This window comes from Calonectris borealis, chromosome 4 (assembly GCF_964195595.1).
Source record: "Calonectris borealis chromosome 4, bCalBor7.hap1.2, whole genome shotgun sequence".
In the NCBI taxonomy this organism is placed as follows: domain Eukaryota; kingdom Metazoa; phylum Chordata; class Aves; order Procellariiformes; family Procellariidae; genus Calonectris; species Calonectris borealis.
The window spans coordinates 7,617,320-7,643,196 of record NC_134315.1 but is presented as its reverse complement, the minus strand read 5'-3'; the positions used below and the strand labels follow the sequence as shown (position 1 = coordinate 7,643,196).

Below are 25,877 nucleotides of genomic sequence, written 5' to 3'. Positions count from 1 at the left end.
TATTCCTACACTAAATTCTTCAGTCTGTTTCTGTGTTGGAGAATTATTTTTATTTTAATTATTCAGCAACTATCTAAGGAACTTACCAGTTTTTGACTTAATCGTGTATTTCCATTTCACTTATTGCAGCTTAGTTGAATATATCTTTATGCCTTAATTTAGCTAGTTTACATACAACTAGCAGAGTAGCTACAGTATCATGCAATTAAAGTCAAAGTTAAAAATTGACATAATTAGCTTGACAAAGCAGCAGTAGTGTAGGAAGGAATTGGAAGCGGTTATAACATGACCCGTCTCAGCACTTGGTTAACATGTAAAGGGACATTCTTGAAAAAGTTTCTAGAGAGCTCTGTGATAGTAGAATATTGTGGTTTGTCTTCCTACTTGTCTTTCCAGACCCTTTGCTAATCTACAAGGTAGTGAAAGCTGAAATATCTGTAGATCAATTATTGTTTTAAAGGCACTGCTTTCCTTCTTTTTTCTACCTTCTCACCTTTTGTTTTCATTAGCAAGGAAATGACATTGCCCTTTAAGTTCACTTAGGTTTACAGTATGGGAATGAAAATACAGTTATGAGTATGTAAGAATCCATAAAATTGATACAAAAAACAGAGACAAAAAGCAATGCTTTACAGACCAAATCAATCAAAATAAAATCTCATAAAGCTACTCACTGAGGTTTGTCCTATATTTAAAAATTCTGAGACTTTAGAACTGTCACTTGAAATGTCCAGTAAATAAGTGTTATTAAATTCACTTTTATAGAGCACTCACTCACAACATGTCTTGTAATAACCTCTTTGGTGGTGGGAAAGAAGGAAATATGTGTTACAACCATATGGTATATGAAGTCCAAGATGAAAGTTTAATAAAAGTTTGCTACAAGGTTGTGGTTCAGACTTTAGCTGATATTTAGTGTAAGGCTCCTAACTACATACAAACTTAACTCATCTCACCTACAATACACTTAAGCTTTTAAACCAAAACCATGGCAGGCACCATGTCAGAATTTATAAAGGAGCTGATTATGCTCCTCAGTATTCATTATAGTACTCATTACAGTATTCATCAGGTCTATACTCAAACCAGCACTGAGACTTGGAGCCTTGACTATAGCTTGAGAGCCCTTCATTCTTTATCTATAATAATAATAATAATAAAATATCTTTGCTTTGATGAAATGTTTTCAGTCTCCTTCAAGATTTTTACTTAACTGTATAAAGCAGAATCTGAATCATGGCTCTTTTGGAAAGCACTTTGGGGGCAGTAGTCTTTATGAAGTTAAAAGCTGGAGGTTCCTCCTATGCAATCTGTGGTTCCGTCACACTCAGAGCTACAGCCTGCGCAGCAAGTAAGTCTGTAAGGGAATTTTGCCCTAAAATTTTCATCAGGGGAAATCAGCAAGCCCTGGGGTTTTTTCAATGTAAAAAATTAAAATCAAAACTCCTTGTTTTGCACTTTTTTCCCCACCAAAAGAAGCAACAACAAACCTGTGACAGTAAATTAATAACCTTCCCAGATTCCTGCATTTAAAAGAGTGAAAAGCCACTACCATTTTCCACACACCTGCTGTCCCAATGGCAGCCCCTGCTGCATGGCCGCCTCTGTGAGGAGGACAGGGCTCGTGGTGAAGCACCTACCCAGTGGTTAGTCCAGTTCGGTTGCCCATGTGTGGGCAAGAGAGGGGGAAATCTCTCAGAGAGGATCCCCTGCGTGGGCACCCTCTCCAGTTTGGTAGTGAGAAGCCAGAAAACCCCCTTTTTTTGGGGTGAGAGAGTCAAACTCTGCTGCCCTCAGGCCCCCCCCGGGTGGGGGAGGGGCGCTGCCACCCCTCACCTCAGGGCCCGCTGGTGCCTCAGACTGGAGGAACATGGCGGAGGGAGGCCTGTAGGCTTCACCCCGGGGGCGGTAAGGAGGGTCAGCATCTGCCTCAGCCGCCTGCTCCCTGCCGAGCCCTCCCGCCCCTCCGCCCCATGGCTGTCCCGGTCTTTTGCAACGTCTGCTTCTGTGAGCCCTGCAAGCCCACCCCACGGTTCAGCCTCACGAGCTGTGGCCATGTTATCTGTGAAGTCTGCCTCCAGAAAGGTAATGGCTGCTGCAGGCGCGGGTGGCTCAGCCCCCTGCTTCAGCGGGTCAGGCAGTGCCAGTGTGCACACATTTGCCTTAACTGTTAGCATTTCTGACTCATTGTGGAAAAAAGAAAGGCCTGAGCGTTTATTTCGGTCAGCCTAATGTTATTGATAAACCTTTTCAATTCTTGCTATTGATTTTCTTTAAATAGTAAAAACCCACCTGCGTCTGCTGCCAGATGAATCTGGCTGGAGCAATGTGGCTTTGAGAACAAGCCTTAGGTGCTAAAAACTGGAGGCTTTAATAAAAGTTGAGTCTGGGTGCTTATGATCCATGATTGCATTGTTTTACAATACAAAATAAGATGGCATCCTGTTCTGTCTAATTTTGGAAAGTGCATGCTTTTTCATTAGTGAAAGAGCAATTTGCAAAACATAGGATTTGTTTAGGGCAGATTTTGCTTATAGTCTTAAGACATTTTAAATCTCAGTATTGTCACTGAAACACTAGAAAATTTTCAGCAGCATTAAGAGATTGGATGTTTTGAAGCTCTTGTGTGTTGTATGCAATTCCTGAGTCATATTCTGGGACTCCTGTGATGTGCTTAGATGAAGATCGGTGGAAAAGACATAGCGGAATAAGGAAGTTGCTTTTTCAAAAGAAAAAAATAGCACACAGACATCAATGTTTTTCCCTTTGAGGTCATGCTAAATGCCCTGTTTTCTGGAAGGGCACACAGAAATAAATGATTGATCTGTATTTCAGAATTGAACACTTTTGACTAAAAGTTTTCACAGGGTTGCTGTTGAGGAGAAAGGGTCATAAAACGCAGCCTCTAAATACAACCTGCAGGCTCCTAGAACCTGAACAACAGCTTTCCTTTCTGCTGTTAATATTATTTGGCAGAAAAAAAACCTGAGACATTATATATTTTTTTACTGTGGTTCAATAATAATGATAATCTCAGGTTTAAAATGTATTTACTCTTTAAAGATGTTTATAAATATTGCTCTTTAGAATCCTTAGAAAGGAATCAGCTAGTAAAATTATAAATTATAAATAGTGTAGTCATAAGCATTTACTAGAAATGTTTGCTAATATGTTTGCAAATAATCAAAGAGACATTTTAAAAAATAATAAATTTTTAAAAAGTGATGTGATGAATTTTTCACTGGAAAAATTCACAAGGTAAAATTATTAATTCTTTGAAGTTAAGTTTTCATATATTTTATCAAGAGAGCCAGGGTGGGCCCCAATCTAAAAAGTCATATATCTGGTTGACTCTAACTCATTAGTGCACTTAAGCATACATTTAATTAAACCAGGCAAGTAGTCCTATTTAAATCAAAGGAACTAAAAGTCACCTGCATTCAGTGACACTAATGATATTCATAAAATCATTTACATGAATGCTTATTTGCAAGAGTAAGACCTGATGACATTCACACACATTTTCCCTGTGCAACTGTGTGTAATGGTTATAGAATCAAATTCTTTATTCATGTTTATTTGCATTTCTTGTATAACCTTGAGATTCCTTCCACAAGCTCCAAACAAAGGTTTAGGCATCAAATTCTATTAAAAATGTATTCAATATCTATTGAGTTTGATGTATGTTTTAAATGTGTCTTTACCTTACAGGCAAAAAAGATGAATGTTTGATCTGTAGAACTCCTTGTCGTACATTATTCCTTTCAAAACAGGTAAATGAAGCTTTAGTATTGTTGTATTACATTAATCTGTAGGTTGCTTAACAGCTAAATTATTTGCATTACAAAATATTTCCCTTTTGTTTGCCAACTGTGACATAAATATTTACTGATGATAGGTTGGTAGACTTAGATACTTATGCACGAGACAGCTTTTAGTTTTATGGATTTCTTCAAATAAAAGCGTATGGAGACTCTTTAGGTTTTCAGATTCTGCTGGACTGTAAATCACTCCAACCTTTTCAAGAAACGTGACTGGCTACTGTGTAACATCCGTGACTACTTTCAAAATGTGGAAAAATGTTTATTGACTTTGGCATTTGTATATCAGAGAAAGCGGACTGTAATGAATTATTTTATGTAATGGACTGAACCGAAAATCTGCATGGTGGCACATCAGTGTTTCCAAGTGGATTGGGTTTATTTACCTATTTTTTCTTAAGCTTAACTATTTTCCCCATGGCCATGTGATTAAGAGAGGATGTGAAATGTTGTTAGGAATTCTTGTTACTCACCAGAGAATGAATAGCTTTTAATTCCCTTTCTTGAATAATCATTAAAAAGATTTAATTTTCCCATTTCTCCCAGGAACCATCTTCTCCTTAGTTGATTTCATAAATGGGTTGTAAAAACATTTATATTTTCCTAGACTGATGCCTGCCTAAGAGACAAGCCTGCCTTACAATGATAGAAGAAATATACTAGAAGTATATTCAATACAGCTAACACGTAAAGTCCTACAAGATTATAAGGCAATCACATATGTGAAATAGAGGACAATTTGGGACTAACCTTGAAACGATGACTTTGAAGGAGGGCATGATTTCTCTAGATATGTTTAAAACTGAGCTAGGTATATCTAAATACAGAAACCTCTACCTCTATATACTGTATATAAAAAAGTAAAAAAAGTGTTACACTATATTTCATATTTGTAAACACAGAATCTTGCAGAACTGAAACAGGGTGAAGAACACAATGCTACCAAAAATAAAAAATTACAGCAAAACAACAGAATGCAAACATAATGCAAAGGAACAATGCACACAGTAATCAAGTAAAAAAACCCCAAAAGTCCCTCATAAAACTTCTAAAGGAAGTATTTTAATAAGCTTTCAATATCAGCCTACCTTGGCTGCAAATTATGTTATTAATTTCAGTCACAGAATAATTTAGGTTGTCAGGGACCTCTGGAGGTCATCTTGTCCAACACCTTGCTCAAAACAAAGTTAATTTTGAAGTTAGAGCAGTCTTAAATTGCAGTATTTCAACAGAACTTGATAATTTGCTTAAAAAATACTGAAGGAATTTAAAAACGCAATGATTGGGATACTAACAAAAATATTAGATGTTTCATTAGAACCTGCCACTGCTCTGGAGGACTGGAAGGAAGCAAATTACCATATTCTTTAAAAAAGACATTAATGATGATTGCTTAGCCTTGATTAAGAACAGATAAAATGATTGGAATGATAATTAAAGATGCATATAAAAAAGTCATGGCTCTATAATTCAGGAACCTGAGTGGAAATATATCTGGTAACCTTTATGAGCTTGATGCTATGGAAGAATTCCCAATGAGTAGGGGTTCCTATAAATGTGTTAAAACTCTTCATTAAATTGTATATTGGGGCAATCAACATCTACACATTAAATATTCTCATCTTTACAGTAATGCATGCTTGTCACCTTTAGATCTTCCTTCTGTCTCACGATCCCCACTTGCTTTTTCCCAGGGGCTGGTTAAGTGTTATGATAAATCAGAATCTTGCTGTTCATTATTTCAGAATATCATGTTACCATCTGCTACTCCTCCATGCAGCAGATAAAATATAAACAGTGTTCTACAAACCTTTATTTTAAAGAGTTTTTAAATCAGCAACGAAACTGGTTGGTTTTTATTTTTCTCAGATCTGATAGGTTCTTAAACCAAGGTTATTGCTTTGTTAGGACCCTAAATAGGTTTCTAGAGCTTGCCTCCTATGAATACATTTTAAAGATGCCAAATGTATTTTTATGAACACATTAATCTTTTTTGATGAAATTTTATTGTCTTGTTTGTATTTTCTTTACTTAAATACTGTAGATAGGTTAGACTGTGCTATCTGTCTATCTGCTTTTCTCTTTGTCAGTCTGACAATTCACCCTGTGGAAATTTTTGAATGCTTTGGCTAATGTCAACCAAATTCAAAAGAGCAGAGGAAGTTTCAAATTAATTTCCTCCTGTGAGTTCTATAAAAATTAGAAGCTAGGGAAAGCAAGGAAAAGCAGTTTAGTTCCCCTGGTGAGAGAAGTGCAAGTACGGCTCATCAATAAGCAGCAGTGCATTTGGCAGCCACATGCACAGTTTTACAATAACCAAACAGTGCATGCCACCTTTGCTCAGATGAGTTGCTATACAGGACATCGAAATAGCTGATGTCAGAATATGGGGAACAAAAGATATAAATCTGTTGTAAATCCAGGTTATTAATTTAGCTACTCACGTAATTATTTTTCATAGGTATGAGACTCAATTCCCTCTTATTATTAAAAATATATAATATAAGCACACTTTGAAAATGGGTTTGGCAAATACAGCTGTTATTTAGTCTTGGATATTTGACCTTATACTAGTGTTATACTATTTTTAGAGTAGGTAAAAATATTGTCTCTCTATATGTTTGTGCATTTCCAAATGGAGCAAAGCCTAACTCTTTTTTATTTCAATGCAATATTTTTAATTTAAGTGATAGCACTTATCTTTCTATTTTCTTAGTAGCCTAGAAAACTGTTGTTTCATTCACAGGTGGCCTACTTCTTATTTCTTTCAATAATTCACCTTTCTTTAATTTTTTAACTTTTTAAACTTTTTGAGATTCTTTAGTACTTCTGGGATTAATTTACATTTACTGTTACATTTACCTGCAACAGTTTCAGTTCTTTTTGATTGGATTTTGAAAGGTGTTTCCTTACATGAAGGATGCCTTTTTTCTGGGACAATCTTCTTTTATCATCTAAGTATGTTGGGATTGTTTTTGCTTTTTTATTCAACTTTTGGCTAGTCGTAAACCTACCTTCTATTATACAATCACAGTATATCAAAGAGAACATTACAGTTTACAATTTACAGGTAGATTCCTCATTTTTAAAAGCTGTTTACTGTTACAGTAGAAGATGATAGAAATGTGATCACTGTAAGTTCTTAGTAATATAATATTTTAACTTAGTACTGTAGTGTAATTATTTTGGGATTGTATTTTGTTTGTTTTTCTTATGAATAAATTAGGAATACATGTATTCTGGATTAAAGTAACACTTAACTAAGTTATCTACATCGTTTTGTAGATTTGGATAGGTGTCCAAATGTCACTATCATTCTGAAATTCACTTTACATTTTGTAGCATTTCTTTGTCACCATAAATAATAAATATGTCTTTATTACAATGATAGCTTAGGTACAGAGCACTTACTCAGCATTTTCTAAAAACACACACGGCCGTTTGTGAAGCCACATCATAATCTCTGATTAAAAGTCTTAGTCATAAAATAATTGAAAAATTCAACTGTCATTTTAGGGCTTTTTTCTTATGCTAAGATAGCATTCTGCTGCCCAACAGGCGGGAGAGGTAAGGGGATCCCAGTCAGCATTGGAATCATTCCAAAAAAGGACTTTGAACGAAAACTGGTTATAAGATGCATCCATGTGGCTAGGGATGGTGAGAAAGCTGGGAAAGGGACTGCCAGAAACCTGGCTGTTGGTCTGAAGGCAATGCCTTTTCCAGGGGACCACAACACCTTCCTTCAATGTCCTCTAGAAATTGTTATTGTCTTAGTTACAATAACATATGTATATATATGTGTGTAATATATTTAAACAAAAGTACAAAGCCTTCCAGATAGTTAATGAGGGCATTAAATAAAACTGGTCGTTTTCAATTTCTGTATCGTCCTACTCTTGATCTGTCAATTTTTTATTTATATATATCAATCAATTTAAGGAACACTTCACAAAATGCTTTATTTAATATAATTTGCAGGTAGAAATGCTAACCTTGGTATACTTTCTTTTCTTGGTAGACAAATCCTGATATTCAATCACTGTTCATGGGAATAGATACGTTATGCAAGAAATATTCAAAAGAAATAACACAGGTGAATCTACCTTAAAACCTTTTAACTCTATAAAATAATCAGCAACTGCTACTGATTTTTATATAAATGGGAAAAACATAGGAGTGAATGTTTGAAAATGAATGTATGCCAGTTACCGTCTTTACTTTCTTAATTCCACAGTTTCAAAGCTCTTAAGAAAGCATAAATTATTCATCACGGTCACAGCTTATGTTTTCAAACTCTCTCTGAGGACCACTAGTCTGGTTATTTTAATGATGTAAAATCACTTTCAATGCCATGCAATGAAAAATTAGATCTGCCAGAACCTTAAACATGCCCAGATAGTGTGCCCTAATTATAGCAATAAAAAGTTACACAGTGAAAACCTGAGCTGGCTAAAGCCCTGAGCTGAATGCGCGCTCTCTCTCTCTCTTTTTAAAAATTAAAGTGAGCAAGTTAACAAAGATCCCTGATCTCAAAGGCTAGGCTTTATTAAAAATAAGAACAATCTAATTCCTAAAAAGCCAAAAAACCCCAAACAGGCTTGCTTTTTTTCAGACAGATGCAATAAAAGATTTCAAGGTAAATTTCCTCCCTGCCTTCTGTAAACTCCAGGCAGGATCCCTTTCTTCAGGCTTAGTTTCCAGTCCAGAACTTTAGTAGCTGTCTGGGTTAAATGAATACATATAAACTTGTATTGCCTCCTCATTTCCTGCATTGCTTGGCTTTGGCTTTGGGACTTGTCCTCGTACTGAGCAACCACTCTAGGTTGAACTGTGGTAGTACATTCTCTCTGAACCCACCTGCAACCTTCACTGTGTATTCTCATCTCCCTTGGGCTGGTACTTGTTTGGTCTTGTGCTGAGCTTGCTGATCCAGCAGAAAAGTAACCCAGGGAAGATCACCTGCTTTTTTAATGGTGATTATGGATTCACATTTGCTCTACTCTATGCTTCACAAATTTCTCCAAAGCTGAGCGTGGTCCCTTTCCTCAGCACTCCTCCTCCCAAGTTACATAGGTGACACAAGGTAAACAAGAAGCCTTCCTCCGTCCTTCCATACACACTTTTTAACAACATGTAACATGATCAGCAGTTATTCTGTAAACTGAACAAATCCAGACAGCTATACCACCAATCACACGTGAATACAGACTTCTGTAATGTGTCAAAGAAAGGAAAAACCAGACACGATCTCAAAAGACTAAGGTGGGTTTTCTGTAGCCTGAGATAGCCTATGGGAAACATATTGAAGTGTAATTAAGGCATTAAGGTATGTTCAGAGCTTTTACCAGCATCAAAAGACATAAGAGCAGCTTGTGCTCTGTTAGGGCAATGGTTTATCTAGTCTAATATCCTGTCACAACAGCGGGTGCTTAGGAAAGTGTATGAGAGCAAGGCTGCCATGTAGTGATAGGTCTTCAGAACAGCCTCCTAGCTTTCAACAGCTTGTGGCACAGAGATTTCTCAAGGTGGGGCTGGTGCCTTTGCATTCAAAAGCTTTTGGTGGATAGTTGTTTTCTGAGTATTTAGCATCTATCACATACGATGGAAAGGAGGTCCACAGGTTATACACTGTGTGATGATGATTTCCTTTTTCACGTTTTAACCTGCTACCTGCTAGTTTTATTTGATACTCTTGAATCCCATTCTAGAGGAAAAACTAACCATTCCCATGCAATCCATCTGTGCTAATCATTAGTTTTAGACTGCTAACACATCCCTTCTTCAACCGTCTTTTTTTCAGCCGTGAAGACTCAGACTCTATGTGGTCATTCTTTTACTGAAACTCTTACACATCTCTGATTAATCTGAACTATTTCTAGACCTACTATATCATTTCTGAGATCTTAAGCAGACTCAGGATATAATAACATACATTTTTTGAAGTGGAATAATAATGTTGCCTATTCTATTTCTTTTTTAACCACTTCTAAGATCTGATTTGCTTTTTTGACTGGTACTGAGCACTGAATTGACATTTTCACAGACTTCTTTATATACCGAAGATCTCATTTCTGAGCAGTGGGAGGCAGCTCAGAGCCATTACTTTCTGAGTGGCTGTTTCTTCCATCAGTTCTTCTGAAGACACTTCTGATCCTTTGATGAGTATCCAATGGGAACCTCCCAGGCTCTTCTACAGTGAATAAAAAGTAACCATTTCAATTAGATACTCCACTATGGATTTATCTTCTCTGTGTCTTCTTGGTTGTCTCTATCCCTACACATTTTCTGGCAGTTTTCTTATACGGGAGAAGAAAGATTTATTAGTAAGTTATTGCCTATTGTAATTTGTTCCTCAAGCTCTTGTCTTGCCTACTTTGTGTGTTTTTACTTTTAGCCTGTCATGGTTTATGATCCTCATTTGGACACAAGAAGTACTTACACACCACCAGACAGTGTGTCCAACAATTATTTTTTAATTAACAGGATATTTTTACAAGGCAAGCTATAATTGCCACTAAGACACATGACTTTTTATGTTGCCATTAATTTTATGTGTTTGCTTAGCACTAATGAATAAGAAACACCGCAGCTAAACTGTCTTTCCAATGTCTTTACCTTGTTACTGAACATAGTGTTAAAATATAAATTCAGTGAAATAAATCGACCAGCTCTAGTGTAGGTCATACTAGATTAAATAAACTTTATAAGACTTTCTTTATCAGTGATAATAACTTGGAATGTTTTGTTAAAAAGGATTTAAAGAAGATATATTAAATATATTATTAAAATATAGAAAAATTTGAATACTGTGAAGTAGTTCTTCTCCATCACTTTTTTGCTGAGGTTGCATAAATGTAATTACATGAAACTTGATATAATTGTATTTATTTGTAGATTTCAGAATTTCAAGAAAAACATCGTAAACATTTATTAGCATATCACAGACAAAAGGTAACTCTAACTGTGGTTTTCTTTGCTTATGTTTGCCTTGTTACTTTGGTTTATTTTTAGAAAATATATTCACCTTTTATTGGAATACTTAGAACAATTTATCAGGATTGCCTCATTTCTGTCACTATAAATACCAGGTTTTAATTGTTTAAAATCTGTGAGGACTTTATTAATTATGGTTACTATTATTGAATTAAACAGATTTTAGTTATGGGGTGACTGAGATTAAATGAAGAGTCTAAGGATAGGGAGAGAAGAAACCAATTTGCTGCAAGGAGGAGAAAGTGGAAGAGGTGGGGAGAGATTGGTACTCAGATGATAAGCCTAGAGGAAAAGATGACTAGGGCTGACAAACTAAATGAGAAGCTTGAGCAATGGAGAACAAGACGAAGGGCTAGTACCCTGAGTTAGGCATAGCTCAATGGGAAGAGGAATAGAATTAATTATTCTGTGGAGAACAGGTACTGAATTTGTGACAACGCCTCTTCCTCTCTAGGTTGGAAAGAAAATTTCTTTTTCATTTCTCAGATACTTTTAAATATTTGATAAAACAGTTGGCTGTTTTATTCATTTCTAAGGACACGTCCAGGTATATTACTTAAAGCTACTTGGCAGTCCTGGCAAATCAACCCATGTATGCCCTGTGTATGAAATGACAGAGGTAAACTCATATAGCTGGCCAATTGGCCATTTTGTGTGTGAGGAGAGCACCTGATATGGTTCTCATGGATAGAACAGCTTGGAAACTTAAGTGCTTTGTGGCCCATTCTTCCCTGTTTTCCATGACTGCATTTTGGGATCTGTCCTAGTGTACTGTGGAATGTGTAGTTCTTTCAAGGTCCTGTCCTTCTGCTTTCAAAGCCAGGCCATGGAGGAATCCTGATTTTATGCCCCCTTCTAATCTATTGTACTGACTCGGGATGGTAAAACTGAAACCTGTAGGCAAAGTAAAATAAAGCTTTTAATAGAATGTTGCATAAATGGAAATGTTATCTCCAAAGAGTCCGTGCGGAGTTTTGATACTTTTTGATGGTAACTTTCTAACTTATTTTCTGTTGAGATATTCATTTAACAGTGGTTGTGAAGTACTCAAGGATGCTGCTTGACCTAAGGAAGGTGTTTAGTGACAGTACAGAAAGAGCTGAATGTTTAGTTGGTTGCTATTTCAATGGCATGGTGTTTGGGGTGTTTTTGTTGTTGTTTTGTCCGCTCTATGTATTTGTTAGTGTTTTAAAACTGCTTGCATTGGATCAGGGTCAGAAGAGGCCGCTTCTCTTAGATACCCTATGTGCAACTATGGCTAGCACTGGTGAGGCTGTTTTGGTGGAGAAATGGTTTGACAGTGAGGCTGAGGTGAGCAAGGAAGAGAAGAGTTTCCCCTGTGCAATGATATATCTGTCTCCTTCCTGTGAGTTTCAGTTAGCAATGCTCCCTCTTTCAGGGCTACTGGGAGGGAGTCTGAAGGAGCTGGGGAAGGCTAGATCACATCTGGCAGAGGCACACATGTTGAGAGAGTGGGAGTAGATGCTCACCCTCAGGGTTATAATCTCCGTCTGAGTCTTCCTGCCACTGGCTTTGAGATGAAGGTGAGTGGGAAAAGGATGGAGCAAGAATGATTTACAGTATAAACAGTTTAGCAAATGGCAATGACCCCCAGGGAGGTGAGGAAGCACAAATCTACCCTGTGATACAAGTGCTTCTTCCTGACACTCTCCATTCTGCAGGTCTTGGCCTTTGGGAAAGGAGGAGTACTGCATAAGGAAATTCACAACCAGGCTCTTATGCTTGGCTAGCTTGTTTGTGGTCCCCTTCCTTATTTCTAGTATGTCACCCTTGTCACTCTCAACCAACAGCTCTCAAGATGTTGATAAAAGCTTCTTTGTTGCTGTTTCTGTAAGTTGTACAGATACTGAGGTGCAGATGATGTCCATATTCCTGGCAAGTCTAGATTTTGTGTTGTGCTAGGATCCAAAGACATCGAAAACCAAATAGTTATTCACCTTCCTTAAGGTATTTTGGCCTTAAAATGATCCAGTCCTACAGAGTGACAGGGTAAAGTACATTGTTCCTAACATCTGTACCAGTCATTTTCTTAATCAAACCTAGCTTTCATTAGGAAAAAGAAAAAAGAAGAATACAAAAAATCAGATCTTATGTAAATTAGATTTTGTCTTAATCTGTTTTGCAGAGTTTCACATCTGTAAAAAGAGCATAATATCTCACACAAACAGTATGATTTTATAAAGGTATATCAGATAATGTTACTAAAGAATTTAAATAACATTGTGAGGAGAAGCATGACAAGTTAACAAGAAAATTCATAATTTGTCTTCAAATCAAAATATGAATAGTGTGAAGTAATGAAGGACTAAGATCACACAATGGAAATTAAAGATAAAATATAGATACAATATTGAGGCTATTGAGTAAATTTTTACATCCTTCATAAAATATAATGTATGACCATGTAATGAAAGACTGTAAAAAATACACATACTAGGGAGCTGACCTAATGTTCTTGACCTTAATGTTCTTCAATTCTGCAAGCTCATAACATTCTTTAATGGATGTTATTTTTGGTTGTGTCTATAACATAATAGGAAATACTCTTCACATAAGCTTATTACAAATAGATACTGCAAAGAACTGAACAAATCTGAATCCAAAAAGAGAAATATGGGAACATGGTATTGGGTATTTTGTACAGTTACTGATATCTTTTCCAGATAATTCCATATTAGATGCAACATAACTTTTATATCAGATATGGAAAAGATGAAAAATAAAAGCAAACTGTTTTTAAGCACTTTTCTTAGTATTCATTTAACCAATATTACCAGGACGCTTAACAAAAGGTAATCAAACTAAGTCTGTAACTGCCAAAAAGAAGCATATCTTTTTCAGACTGACTGTTTAATGGATCCGTATAACAGCTATAGTCTTGCCCCAGTAAATCTGGAATAGCAATGATATCTAAGATTAAAACCAATAGAAAACAGCCTTTCAACACTTTAGAATACTAGTTGTATGAAAATGAAGTTGTATATCACACAAATAGATTTTTTTAAAATCTATGATTATCTCACAGACGGTAAAGTTGGAAGAATCTCTCAAGAAAGTAACACAACAAATACATCAGATACAATGGTAAGAGGCTTAATGCAGCAAAAGTAAATGAGAAGTTGTCTTTGTAATCAGACAACAGTAAGTTTAATTGATAAAACAATAAAAAAGTCATGCTTTGTTTGCCTTTCTCATATATTGTGTTGTATAAATAGAAGAACCATATTTTTACAGAAATAAATGAACAGTGATTTCTGTCATCAAGTCCATTTTCTTCATATTAATCAAGCCTGTCAGGAAGGAACCCTTTTATTTTTAAATTCAAGTCAGTAGTTACTCTAAAAATGAACTTTTAGCAATCTCTATCATATAGATATTCAGTTTTAAAATTTTTATTTGCATTTACATAAACATGGTTGTGTTTTTTCCAATGGGCTTTTCAACATCAGTCTGGAAAGTACTATGGTATCTTTCCTAGAATCTAGCCCAGTTACAAAATTACCAGAGTTTTGTAACATGATTCTCATCTTCTCTGTTTCTGGTAAAAATCAACTTCTTGACTCATCTTAAATTACTCTTTTTTCACGAATGTGTCAAAGAGATAGCCAAGAGGTAGCTCATCGTTATCTCCCTGCTCATTGACTGATACACCTTAATCTTTCCATCTTATTTATTTCCAACTAAAAGCCAAAGTTCTTATTGAGCCCTAAGTGCACTCTGTGCTATTACTTTTCATTTCATTAAATGTTATTTCAATTATTTGTTTGAAATTATCACTGTTTGAAAATATCACATTTTAAAAATCATTATGTAGTTCTCAATACTGATGTAACTTTCTATCTTCAGAACTTTCTGTCTTCAGATTTCACAAACTCCAGGCTATTCCTGAGTCATCAGGGAGTATATTAAACAGGATCAGTTGCAAGACTAAACTGAAGGGGACATCATTAATAACATTTCTGCACTGTCTTCAACCTTTCTTGTTGTTTGTTTCCCTTTTAACATTATTTATGGTATACTTACCTGAATTAATCGCTCTTATCTCTGCTTTAAAGTCCACGTGGCTATATAGCACTCCAATGTTTAAACTGAATTAATGCAGCAAAAATGTACTATCTTACTACTGTTTAAATAAATCTGCTTACCAGAACATAAAACAAAACAAAAAAGATATCAGATTGATCTACTGTGATCCACCTATGGTGAAATTATTACATTTTGCATATAACATTTGTTTCTATGTCCTATTTTATCCTTCCCATTTTCTAAGATTTCAAAAACTACTGGGAAAAAAACCTAGCAGGTTTGGTCTGCTTTTCCCTTTTAGTGAATATGGGTATTAAGAGTATTTAGTGTATAGTTACAATATACTTCTCCCTATAGATCCATCTTCTTGAGAGAAGCCCTTCATGGGTGCCACCCTATGAATACCAGTGATCAAGGATGCTGAAGTCTCTTTAATAAGCCAGTTCATGAAGCCAGCAATTTAATTGCAAAATTTTTTTAATCTTGATTCCTTTTCTGTTTTTTTTTTCAGTATAGACTTTCTTCTGACTCCGACGTGCACTGTATTATGCTTTCTTATGCTGCTTGGTGTAATATAACTGAAAGAAAAACAGTATAAAGGAAACTATGTATGTGGTGGATTATCATAGTTTATATATTTTTATCCACTTCCTCCTTTTTCTTGGCTGCATCTCAAACAAATAGCATCTTCGTTATACCAAATACAGAGTTCTTACTGAATTTCAGATTTTTCAGAGTTCTACCAAAAGAGTGTGACCTAGGGCTTCTCCTTGCATGCCCACTAGACATATTCCTCTTATTTATGGTTATTGGCAAAGGTATCAGTTTTACATAGCTGTTGGTGAATAGCATGAATATGCCAACATTTCTTTTGATAACTAGATTTTTTAAAGTTTGGGAAATGTATACATCGAAATGAAGATTTTTGGCTCAACTGTAGTTAATAGTTATATTTTAACATCTGTTGTTCCATAAAGCACTTTGCATAATGTTATCCTCAATTGATATTGTTGGGCATGCAATGATGGATACAGACATTGTGATATAGAGAAGATAATAGCTTAACAAATAGATTGTTATTTTTCTTCACGGCAAATAATGTCATGTTAAAACCAGCTGTTGACGGATAAAATGCTTTGCTTTTGTGCTTTATTGACCAGCTAGACAAATGAACTAACCAAACCAGCTTTCAATTTATATCTGTTGTTTCTTCTGTTTCCCCTTTAGTATGAAACCTCCTGAACAAACTACACAACTACCATTTTCCAATACAAGTAGAAATCCACTTTCCAGTAAGAAGTGTTGGTTTAAGATACTAACTATAGAATACATATCACTGGATATAGCTATGTTTTAATATTATATTTATTAATTACTTTAGTTCCTTCAAGAAAACAGAATGGTTATTCTTCATGTTCTCTTCATCCTAGTCATTCTTCCACTTCTGAAATGTAGGTACAAATCTGTTAATTTTCAATGAAAATCTTAACAGTAACAACTACTGATATTTTATACACGAAGACATTTTTTTGTAGTGAGTTTAAAGTAAGTATATTTTCTGATTTTGTGTTTTGCTTCTGCAAACTGTGTAATTTTGAAAAAACTGGGGAGGGTCTTACCTATCCAAGTGTACATAATAACTACTTGTATAGATTGCCTTTGTACTCACTGGAAAAACTCTAAGGCATGATGCACCTTATTCTAAAGACTTTCTGGATAGATAGATAGATAGATTAATTAGTGAGGAACTCTTCCCATTGACTGTAGGGAAAAGCTAAATGACTTGTACAGACACCTATATGTACATTGTAGTTGTCTAAATTTAGATGGGATGAATTCCAGTAAGGCTTATTAAATTTTAAATAAATTGAACATACAGCTTGCTCAAGCTAGAAAATTTCTATACCTGTGACTGTGACTTTATTTTTTATAAAAAATAAAATTTCAGAATGCCTTTGTTACGGAGACAAGTGACAAATATATAAATATGCATATTTATTCTGACTTAAATACAAGAATAACAATGATAATTATAAAATAACTTTCTCTGTAAATGTCTAAACCAAAGCTCAAAATCAATTAATAGATTTTTCTTACTGCTAGTGGGTTTTGGAACAAGTCCTAAATACTTATATGTGTTATGCATTATGTATTATGCTTTTCCATTATTAATCAAATTTAACATGAGAATATAATGTAATTTTAGTCATTATAATGAATGTGTTATTTTTATTACAATGTCATACTTATTTTGACCTTTGTTGTAAGAATGGAGTCAATGGAGATTGATCCTGTACCTTCACCAATGAGGAAAGTAAGTGGTTTTTTTGTATGGATGTTTTTATATATATATGTATATATACATATATATGCTTTTGATTTCTCCTACTCTGTTAATACTGCAAAAAATAGGATCCCCCCCATTCAAAACAATTCTTATGTACATACTGATTTCAGCTATGCTTGATGCTTAGTAGAAGTCAGATGCTCCCCAAAAAGGAACCAAAAGGAAATAAATCACAACACTGATTTCTGGAATTAAATTCTCCGCATGACATATACAGATTTTTAAATTGATGCTAAATTAAATGGCAAAATCTTGAAATCTCAGTATGTTTATATTATAAAAATGTTGTAACTGTTTCCAAAATAAACGTCACTAATGCATGAAACTGAGAGTTGCAATTAAATGTATGTTCTAATGTATTAAGGAATGGAAATATATGTAAGATTTCCACCTTCACCAGACCTCATGTAGATGTCTGCAGTGCAGATCTATGTTAACATCTCAGGGTTTCCTTTATAACCTATGGAATGGTTATATCCATAGATAGACCTATATCCATGGGTATAACCTATGGATTAGTATGTGTGATTCATCTCATTCTAAAGGGCGCTTATTGGTCTCATTCCTGTTTCTCTTCCTTGACCATGAAGGGAATTTCGGGGGAACAGGCTGGATGTAAATGCTGTCATTGCAGTTGTCTGAAGTTACAAGAGGTGAATCACTTGGCACTCTTAACTTCACAGCACACTGATTTTCAAAACATTCCTGAAATTTCATTTATGATGGATAAAAGTTTTTTTTAAGCCACAAATCAAGCCAGTCATTATTTACCTTTCATAAACAATTTTGTTTGCTGCTTGACCAGGTGATCTTGCTTCTATCTATGCTCCGGGGCATCAACATGTGTATAGTATCTTCACATGTTAAGAAAAAGCTAGGTTTAGAAGTCAATGGTCTGAAAGCAGTGTTAGAACTTGATATTTTAGTAGGGAATTACAAGCTTTGAATAACATCTCTAAGATGAGAATGAAGGCAGGAACTTTTCACTGTATTAGTATTCTACTAATTAGGAGAGGTAACATCCAGGAACAGATGCTAGCTTAAGAATGGAATCTCAGCACAGATAATGATGTAAGTGTTTGATAGTTTTCTTATCTGAATGTAACAGAGAGGACTTCTTGGAATAAAAGTAAAATACATGTACTTTCCCCCGCCCCCGCCCCCTAGATCTCTGAAAAATAGTAACCTAATTCTGAGGTTTTGCGTTTTAGTGCTATGAGCAAAACTGGCAGCGGAGAGCGCCAGAAAACTGCAGGCTTTATAGACCTCAAAATGTAACAATGTTGCTTAAAATACCTTAATAATTATCATACTTATTACACTGTAATTAATACCTTGCCACTCATTTAGCCTGAGACACCGACTGGTCCAACGAGATTATCGTTAATAACTCCACCACAAGATGGACGTATGGGTGAGTAAAAATAAAGTTTGTGACTGGATAACATTTGTATTATGTTAAGAGGATTAATAAATTAAAATCCATACATTAGCAATTTACTGAGCAAACTTGAATTGTGTTGAGGTATAAGGAACTTATCATGTAGACATCAATCCAGCAGATTGGAAATGGTTAAAAATGAAGAATGAAATAGGTCTTCCTAGTACTGACCTACTCTCTTCTGTGAATAATTACTTGTAACCAAAATGATTTTTGCTGAGCAATCATAGTCAACAGTTGCAAAGAAAATACTGTAATGATGTGTATGGTTGAACAGAACAGGCATACTTGCAATATAGGTTGTTGATCCTCTATTAACCTTCATAATTATATTTGTGTATAGTTACCAGAGATTAACATTGTCCATAATGTCATGTAAAAAAACATGAGGAAAAGGGGGGAAACTAAATGGAAGTTACAAAAGTATTTCATAACAAAAGCGAGGTAATTAAGTTGAGATCAAGAATTTCTTCAGAAAGGTGATTTTTTTTTCACCATATCATTATAATAGGGTATAAGAAATTTTACCTGCCTGTACTTCCTTTCATTTCTGGGCTGTTGCAGAGCTTGGGTAACACTCTGATGTAAATAAGACGTGAATGACAACCTACTGAAATTAGCGCTGTCTCCTTGAGTACTGCTTATTTGTGAGTAGTATCCCAGAATTCCTAATGCCCTGCAGGTCTACCATTCATGTGTTCCTCCCATTCCTGGCTTTACATTCAGCATGTTTCTGTAACAGTCCATTCTCAGGCAGTCTTTCCACTGGCTTCAGCAGTTAATAGAATCCATCTCCAGCCACATAAGGAGCTTTTAGCACTCCTGTGTTTTTACATGGTGTAAACGTCCCAAAACAAAGACAAATGCAATTGCAATGCAGTTGTAGTGAAGGAGCAATAATTGCTTTTTCTATGTTATGTCTGATTTATATGTTCAGATCCTTCCTAAATACTGCTTGCCTATAAATTTATGGATAACAAGATAGCGAGAGTTGAGGTTAACTGTTTTTTTATTGAGTCTAAATATAAACAGATACTTAATTAGATAGTAAAATTATATGTAGAACAGTTATGCGTTCAGCACATTTCAGAATCAACCCATAAATTTTTGCAGTGGACAAAGCTGAATGAATCAAAGCGTACTTGCAAGTAGAAACAAGGATTTAATGGTGCACTAAAGAAAGTTTCCTTCTCAGAGATGGACGAGGCAAAACAAAATAGCTGAAGAACTGGATGACCTCAGCAGAGCTATCTTGATAGTCTAATAATAGTCTAATAAATGAAAGAAGGTGAAAGAAACCAACATATGTGTCTAACTTGAAATAGATTTGCAGGAATGGTGCAATATGATGTTTTCGTGACAGCTAAGCTCTATGTAGGATTAATCTATTGAGACTAAAGACAATTTTTCACCTTTACCCTCTGTTGGAGTACTGCTGAGGACTTTTGATAGCTTTCACTTTTGCTGGATCTGCTTCCAGCAAGAGGTACTGGAAGACAACTCATGCCTCAGCAAATGTCTTGTGTGTGCTAAATTGTAAAAACACATTATTATTTTTTAGGGCTATTTTAATCCTTCCTCAAGTGACATGGTGACAGTATTTTGTCAGCCAATTCCTTACCTTTCATTCTCTATTGTAATTGTGCACCATTTTTAATTCTTGAATAAACTGATCATGAATTTATCCCAAATGATGCAATTAAAGTACTAATCTTTGCTTCCAAAGTTCTCTCTTAAGTAAAATGGGTAATTCATGTTGGTCCTGTTTTCAAAAATTCGACTCTTACAGGTAGTGTATCCTACAGAAGTTCTCAGTCATCTGGAATAATGTCAAGTCAAAATAGTAAAGCAGGATCTACAAGGTAATTAAATACCTTTTCAAGATGTTACCGTCTCCTAAGAGAGGCTGAAATTTCTGGCCTGTATTAATCTGTATGTTTAAAGGTTATATTCTATATCTGAAGAAATGTTATTGTGCAGGCTAGCTATCACCTATATGAATGTGTTTGTATTGCTGGAAGGTTTTATTTTGAGATCACTTCCTTCAAAAATGTGCAGAGATAATCTGAGTTCCTGTAACTGTGGACATCTATAGTCATGGTACTTTTGTACAAAGGGTAGTAATTTTACAGTAAGAAAGTGCAACAACGTGTATGCTTTATAATTCTTCTAAAAATCAGAGATGACAACACAGTATCTACACAAGAGCTATTCTTTGAATAACCTGAACATCTTAATGCAGCGTGTAGCAGATGTTTCAGATTTTTCACCTGAACATTGAAAATGTCTCAAACTGTGAGAATTATTAACATCAAGAAAATCTTAAAATGGTTCCAGAAAAAGTAAACTCCTGTTCTTTCTGATCATTAAGCCAAATATATCTTCCTTGCACAAATTTAAAATATATATAACAAAATATTTATTTTTTTCCATCTTTGATTCTCGTATAATTTGTTTTGTCCTTCTGCCTTTTAAAATATGTAAAAATCCTAAAGAAATAAAAATCTGATAAGGAATATGTAGAACACAATAATTTACAGCATTTTCTATTAAAATATTAGCACTATGAATTTAAGTGGTTTTGAAATCTCTTGTACTATGAAAATAGCCTCAAATCATATCCATGAATTAATTTCATTAACAGATCCACACCTATAAGACTACCACATAGTGGATGTTCACTTACATCATCATCTGGATCACAAAGTAGTAGAAGGGGGTCATGGGCTACTTCTGATTTCAGAACCCCTCAGTTGTATCCACTTACATCACCTTCCCCACAGTCATCTGTAACAAGACATCCAATCACCATCTCTGGACTTCTGCAAAGACAACATTTAGGCAAGTATATTTCGTAAAATAACAACATTTAACACTTCCTGAAAAATTTTCAGCATAACATATGCTTATTACTTATTTACTGAAGAACAGTAAATAAGAATAAATTAAGCAACACAAAAGTGATATTTCAAATTTGGAAGTAGGCTATCAGCAAAATATGCAAAATGCTAATGTTTATGACCAGTATTTTGCTTTAGCCTTCTGTGCAATAGAATATCTGCTGTGAAAATGTGTTCTTGCTTCACCCTAGAATAATATTTTAACAGACATTTAAATCTAGTAATTTCCATAATAGTCTTCTAGAAAAATACCAGTTCTAAATAATGCAAAGCATATAATAATTGCACAAAACCTAATCTTGCAACAAATCTCAAGTAAGGAGTAGAGAAAAGAAAAACATGAAAGGAAGAAGTGCAGTGAACTCAGTGGGAGTCATAGCAAGACTGAGATAGTCAACAGGAGTCCTTTAATAAAGCAGAATAGTTGAGTTGACACATGGGAAAGAAGGAAAAAAAAAGTCTATAATGAAAAGAACGAATCGGAGACAGTTCCTGTATGACTGAGTGGCGTGTTGTAGAAAGTGGGTGACAGTTGACATCTCACTATGTCCAGCAGAGAAAAAAGGAACATAAAAGGAAATGCCGTATTCTGAGAGCAAGAAGTGAAGTATTAGTCACCTGGTTATTAGGAACTAGGGAATATTAACAGAAATGAACAAACTTTCCTTAATGTGAGCTAATTCTGAAAATGAACAATGGATAGGGAAGAGGCAGATGATGAGACAGAGAAGAGGAAGTAAGATGTGTTAAGGAATAGAAAAAAAGACGAGGATATTAAAAGGTTTGGGAGAAGAAAAGGAGCCCAGAACAGTGCACGGGACAGAACAAAGGCTATAGAGGAAGCAGATTAAAAAATTTATGAGAAATGGAGATAATAATTACACTAATATTAGTGTAAAAGAGGAAGCAGGATATACCAAGGGAAAAAGATGAGAGGACACTAAAGGCTATTTTTCCTGCGAAGCAAGAGAAGTATAAAAGAGACGCTCTGGACAGTTACAACAAACAGAAAACAAACCAGCAAAGAATAAGGAAATGATGGGAAGAAAATTAAAGAAGACAAAAACATTTCCTAGTCTTTATTTTTATGTTTTATAAATATTTATTTCATTGTACTTCTCTGTCACATCCTTTGTATCTTCACAGTTTGGGAGGAAAGGCTTAGATGATAATTAAGATAATTTCTTGCTGGCCATTTTCCCCATATTCTGTAGGAGATCAACTTTATTTCTGTTATTATTACCTATTATCCTGTCACAGATTTCAGTAGTAATCTTCCCAATCCCATGTTCTCTCATTTGCCAAATTTTTTGTCTCAACTTCACATTTCTTACTGATCCAGATATCAAGACACACACATAAATGTCTGCAAGTGACAGTAAAAAGGTAGATAGTCCAGGGTATTATTTGTTGAGTGCAGCATAAAACTAGCAAAAGCAGCTGCATAGAGACCAGGTCAAGAGGGGTGTAGGTAGGAATTGCACTGGGGCAGATTAATTCATAAAATCATAGAATCATTGAATCATTGAATCATAGAACAGCCCAGGTTGGAAGGGACCTTGAAAGATCATCTGGTCCAACCTTTTGTGGGAAAGGAAGCTTAGTGAGATTATCTAGCACCCTGACCAATCACATCTTGGAAACCTAATTCTTCATATTGCAAAGTTTACATCACAAGTGAAATCTTTGTTATTTACATTAAAAGGATAATTCAGCTATGAAGCATTTTTCAGTCCATATTAATAAATGTGACCTTTCTATTGCAAGAGTAACACATTCCAAGCAGTTTTGAGTTCATGAAACTTCATGAAATCAACATAAAGATATTTTAAGAAATTCACTCATACTCAAGTTATGAATAGTTATAGATTGTGGAAGCTTACATTATAATTGGTTTTTTTTGTGGGATTTCTGGACAGTGATATAGCATGTGAAATAATGCATGAACCTGATATACAATCTGTAACTAATGTGGTAGTAATCAAAGTTAAGAAAAAACAGCTATATTGAACTTAAATGTTAGTCATTTTTGAGCTATATGTTTACAAGTTAATTGCAGTTCATATGCAGAACAATGCTTTGGTCATTCACTTGTGTTGCTGAAATTGGAATATGGCAAAAATGCTTTTATGGAAATAGAAATCTAATTCTTTTATATAAATACAAAGCAGCATATTTAGATTCATCAAAAGAGCTATACAAAAGTTCTCATCAAAATATATGGGTTTTATTTTTAATTTTTGATAGTTTTCACTTTCTCCCTTCCTTGAATAAGTTCCTAAAATAATTTTCATGAATAAAGTTTTATTTAATTTTTTTCCATTTGTACTTGAATTCTTGTTCTAGGATCGACTAATTTTGGAGGACATTCGACAGAAAGATAAGCAAACATCTGTGAATTGTTTTGGTCAATAAGCATCTGGAGAAGCCCTACAGAGTCTTTGGATATCAAAGTATTTGTAATTCCTATAAAATGTCAAATTGGCATAAAACAGCTAACTATTCAGCATGAATAATGTATTTAAAGCATCACTGATGTTGCTGGTTAACATCTACAGTAGTTTTAAAAAAGAGTACAAAATCCTCTTGCTGTTTTTAGAAATTTTGGCTTAAAATATATTGTATAAATAAACAGCCTTTATTAATTAAGTGTTAAGACAAAACATGATTATATATTCAATAGGCATTTCTTGCTGTGAATGCATTGAGCTGCAGCAGAACTCTATTTTTAAATGGTTGCGCTTGTACAGTATTAGAGATGAGCCCCAGTCCTAAAAACAAATTTTCATTTACGGATTTTTGATTCCAGAATTCCAAATTTTGATTCTTACTCAATAGATCACTTTTTGTTTGCACTGTTGGGAGGGGTAAGGTTTGGGGGACATTACATTCCAGCAGGCTGTGCTGGAATGTAATGCAGTATAATACAGTATCTATTCCACACTCCAAGAAGTTTACCATTTGATTTAGGTAGCAATTATTTCTTCCCGAAATGGAATGAAATGGGGGAAGTGGGATGAAGAGACAAAACACAGTGGAGACTATCTTTACACAGGAATAACAACTGGAGACTCTGAATGGAGGGTGCTAGAATGCAACCTTTTTCTTTCGAGAATAACTTTTATGTTGAAATTGCCACCATTACTATGTATGTCTAACAAAATTTTGGTATGACCGATTCATTAAATATGCACCTTTGTTTTGATTTGGCCCTAACTTTACCTGGACTATTTTAAAAATAAAAAAACTAAAAGGTGGGTTTTTTTGAGATAACGTCCCCTAAGCACATAAATTTCTTCTGGGTTGAAATGTTTTGCTTGACCTAAAAGAAAAGCTAGAACAGAAAGGGGAGTATAAAGGAGTTTTTTTGTGATGTTGAGACAAAGTGTTAATTCACGCAGAAAACAGAAGAGTGAATGATTGTTCTTACTGTCTCTGAATTTGATGTCATCGTTCTTACATCATCTTCCTAGCTACTGCGATGAGTTTTAACTGGCAAGTGTGCCCCTTGAATGAGAGTAAAATAGATGGAGAAACACCTGTTTCGTGAACATCTCTGGAGCAGGGGCTTCCATAACAAATTTTACGCTTCACATTTCCCTTATTTCAATGTAAAACGGCTTTTACTTTTTTACATGGGAAAGTGTGTGTGTTTTCTCCTCTCCAATATTCTTATACTTCCAATTTTAGATGGGATTTCTAAGTAAATTTTCTTTTAAGCAAACTTCCATTTGAAAGATTTAGTTTTACAATACCACAGACATATACAAGTAAAGGAGCAAAGGTGTAACTTTTTAAAATTCCTATTCTCTTTAGTTCCAGATGAGCTAGAATAGCTTGAAAAATGAGGCTAGTAAAATATGATTGCCAGCTTCCACATTAATTGTGCCCCAATGGTTTTCTGTTTGATTGGATCACAAGTGTGATCTATTTTATCACACTGCAGAGTCATCATCCAAGACTGCAAAGTCATACTATAGCTTTTATAACTGCTGAAAGTTGCATTCTACAATCAGGTGAAATATCTGGGGTTTATTAGTTTTGTTCCTCCCTCCTCCCCCTTCCTGCCCCCGTCAATTGCACAGTTGTAAATGAGGACAGAATTTGCGGTTGATAAAGCTGCAAGGTTGTGTCCATAAATGGGACCTGTTTGAAGGCTCCCTGGAAGGAATCACATAGGAAGGAGTCATATATTCTAGTTCTACAGAACTAACAATAATAAAAAATGAACCCTGTCATTCAAAGATGTGAATAAGTATACCTAGAGTGCTGAATGATTTCTGTAGTGCTGCTCACCACAGTGGTTTCCACACAAATTCAGTAATGAT

The 25,877-nt window shown here is 34.9% G+C and overlaps 1 protein-coding gene across 1 annotated transcript; it reads left to right on the top strand.

Moving 5' to 3' along the window:
• The first annotated feature begins 1,973 nt into the window (after positions 1 to 1,973).
• On the top strand, positions 1,974 to 23,933 carry RNF212 (ring finger protein 212). The gene is made up of 12 exons (XM_075150516.1): positions 1,974 to 2,085; positions 3,712 to 3,773; positions 7,840 to 7,914; positions 10,716 to 10,772; positions 13,861 to 13,919; positions 16,089 to 16,153; positions 16,243 to 16,312; positions 17,130 to 17,175; positions 18,559 to 18,622; positions 20,439 to 20,511; positions 21,294 to 21,490; positions 23,896 to 23,933. The coding sequence occupies exons 1-12, from the start codon at positions 1,974 to 1,976 to the stop codon at positions 23,931 to 23,933; spliced, it is 918 nt and encodes a 305-aa protein (XP_075006617.1).
• Positions 23,934 to 25,877: the final 1,944 nt, after the last annotated feature.

Excerpts from the sequence above, each read along its gene's own strand:
- RNF212 (XM_075150516.1), top strand. The coding sequence starts at position 1,974 with ATGGCTGTCCCGGTCTTTTGCAACGTCTGCTTCTGTGAGCCCTGCAAG. Across the intron at positions 3,774-7,839 it reads CATTATTCCTTTCAAAACAG|ACAAATCCTGATATTCAATC; the intron begins GTAAATGAAGCT and ends TTTTCTTGGTAG. Across the intron at positions 10,773-13,860 it reads TAGCATATCACAGACAAAAG|ACGGTAAAGTTGGAAGAATC; the intron begins GTAACTCTAACT and ends ATTATCTCACAG.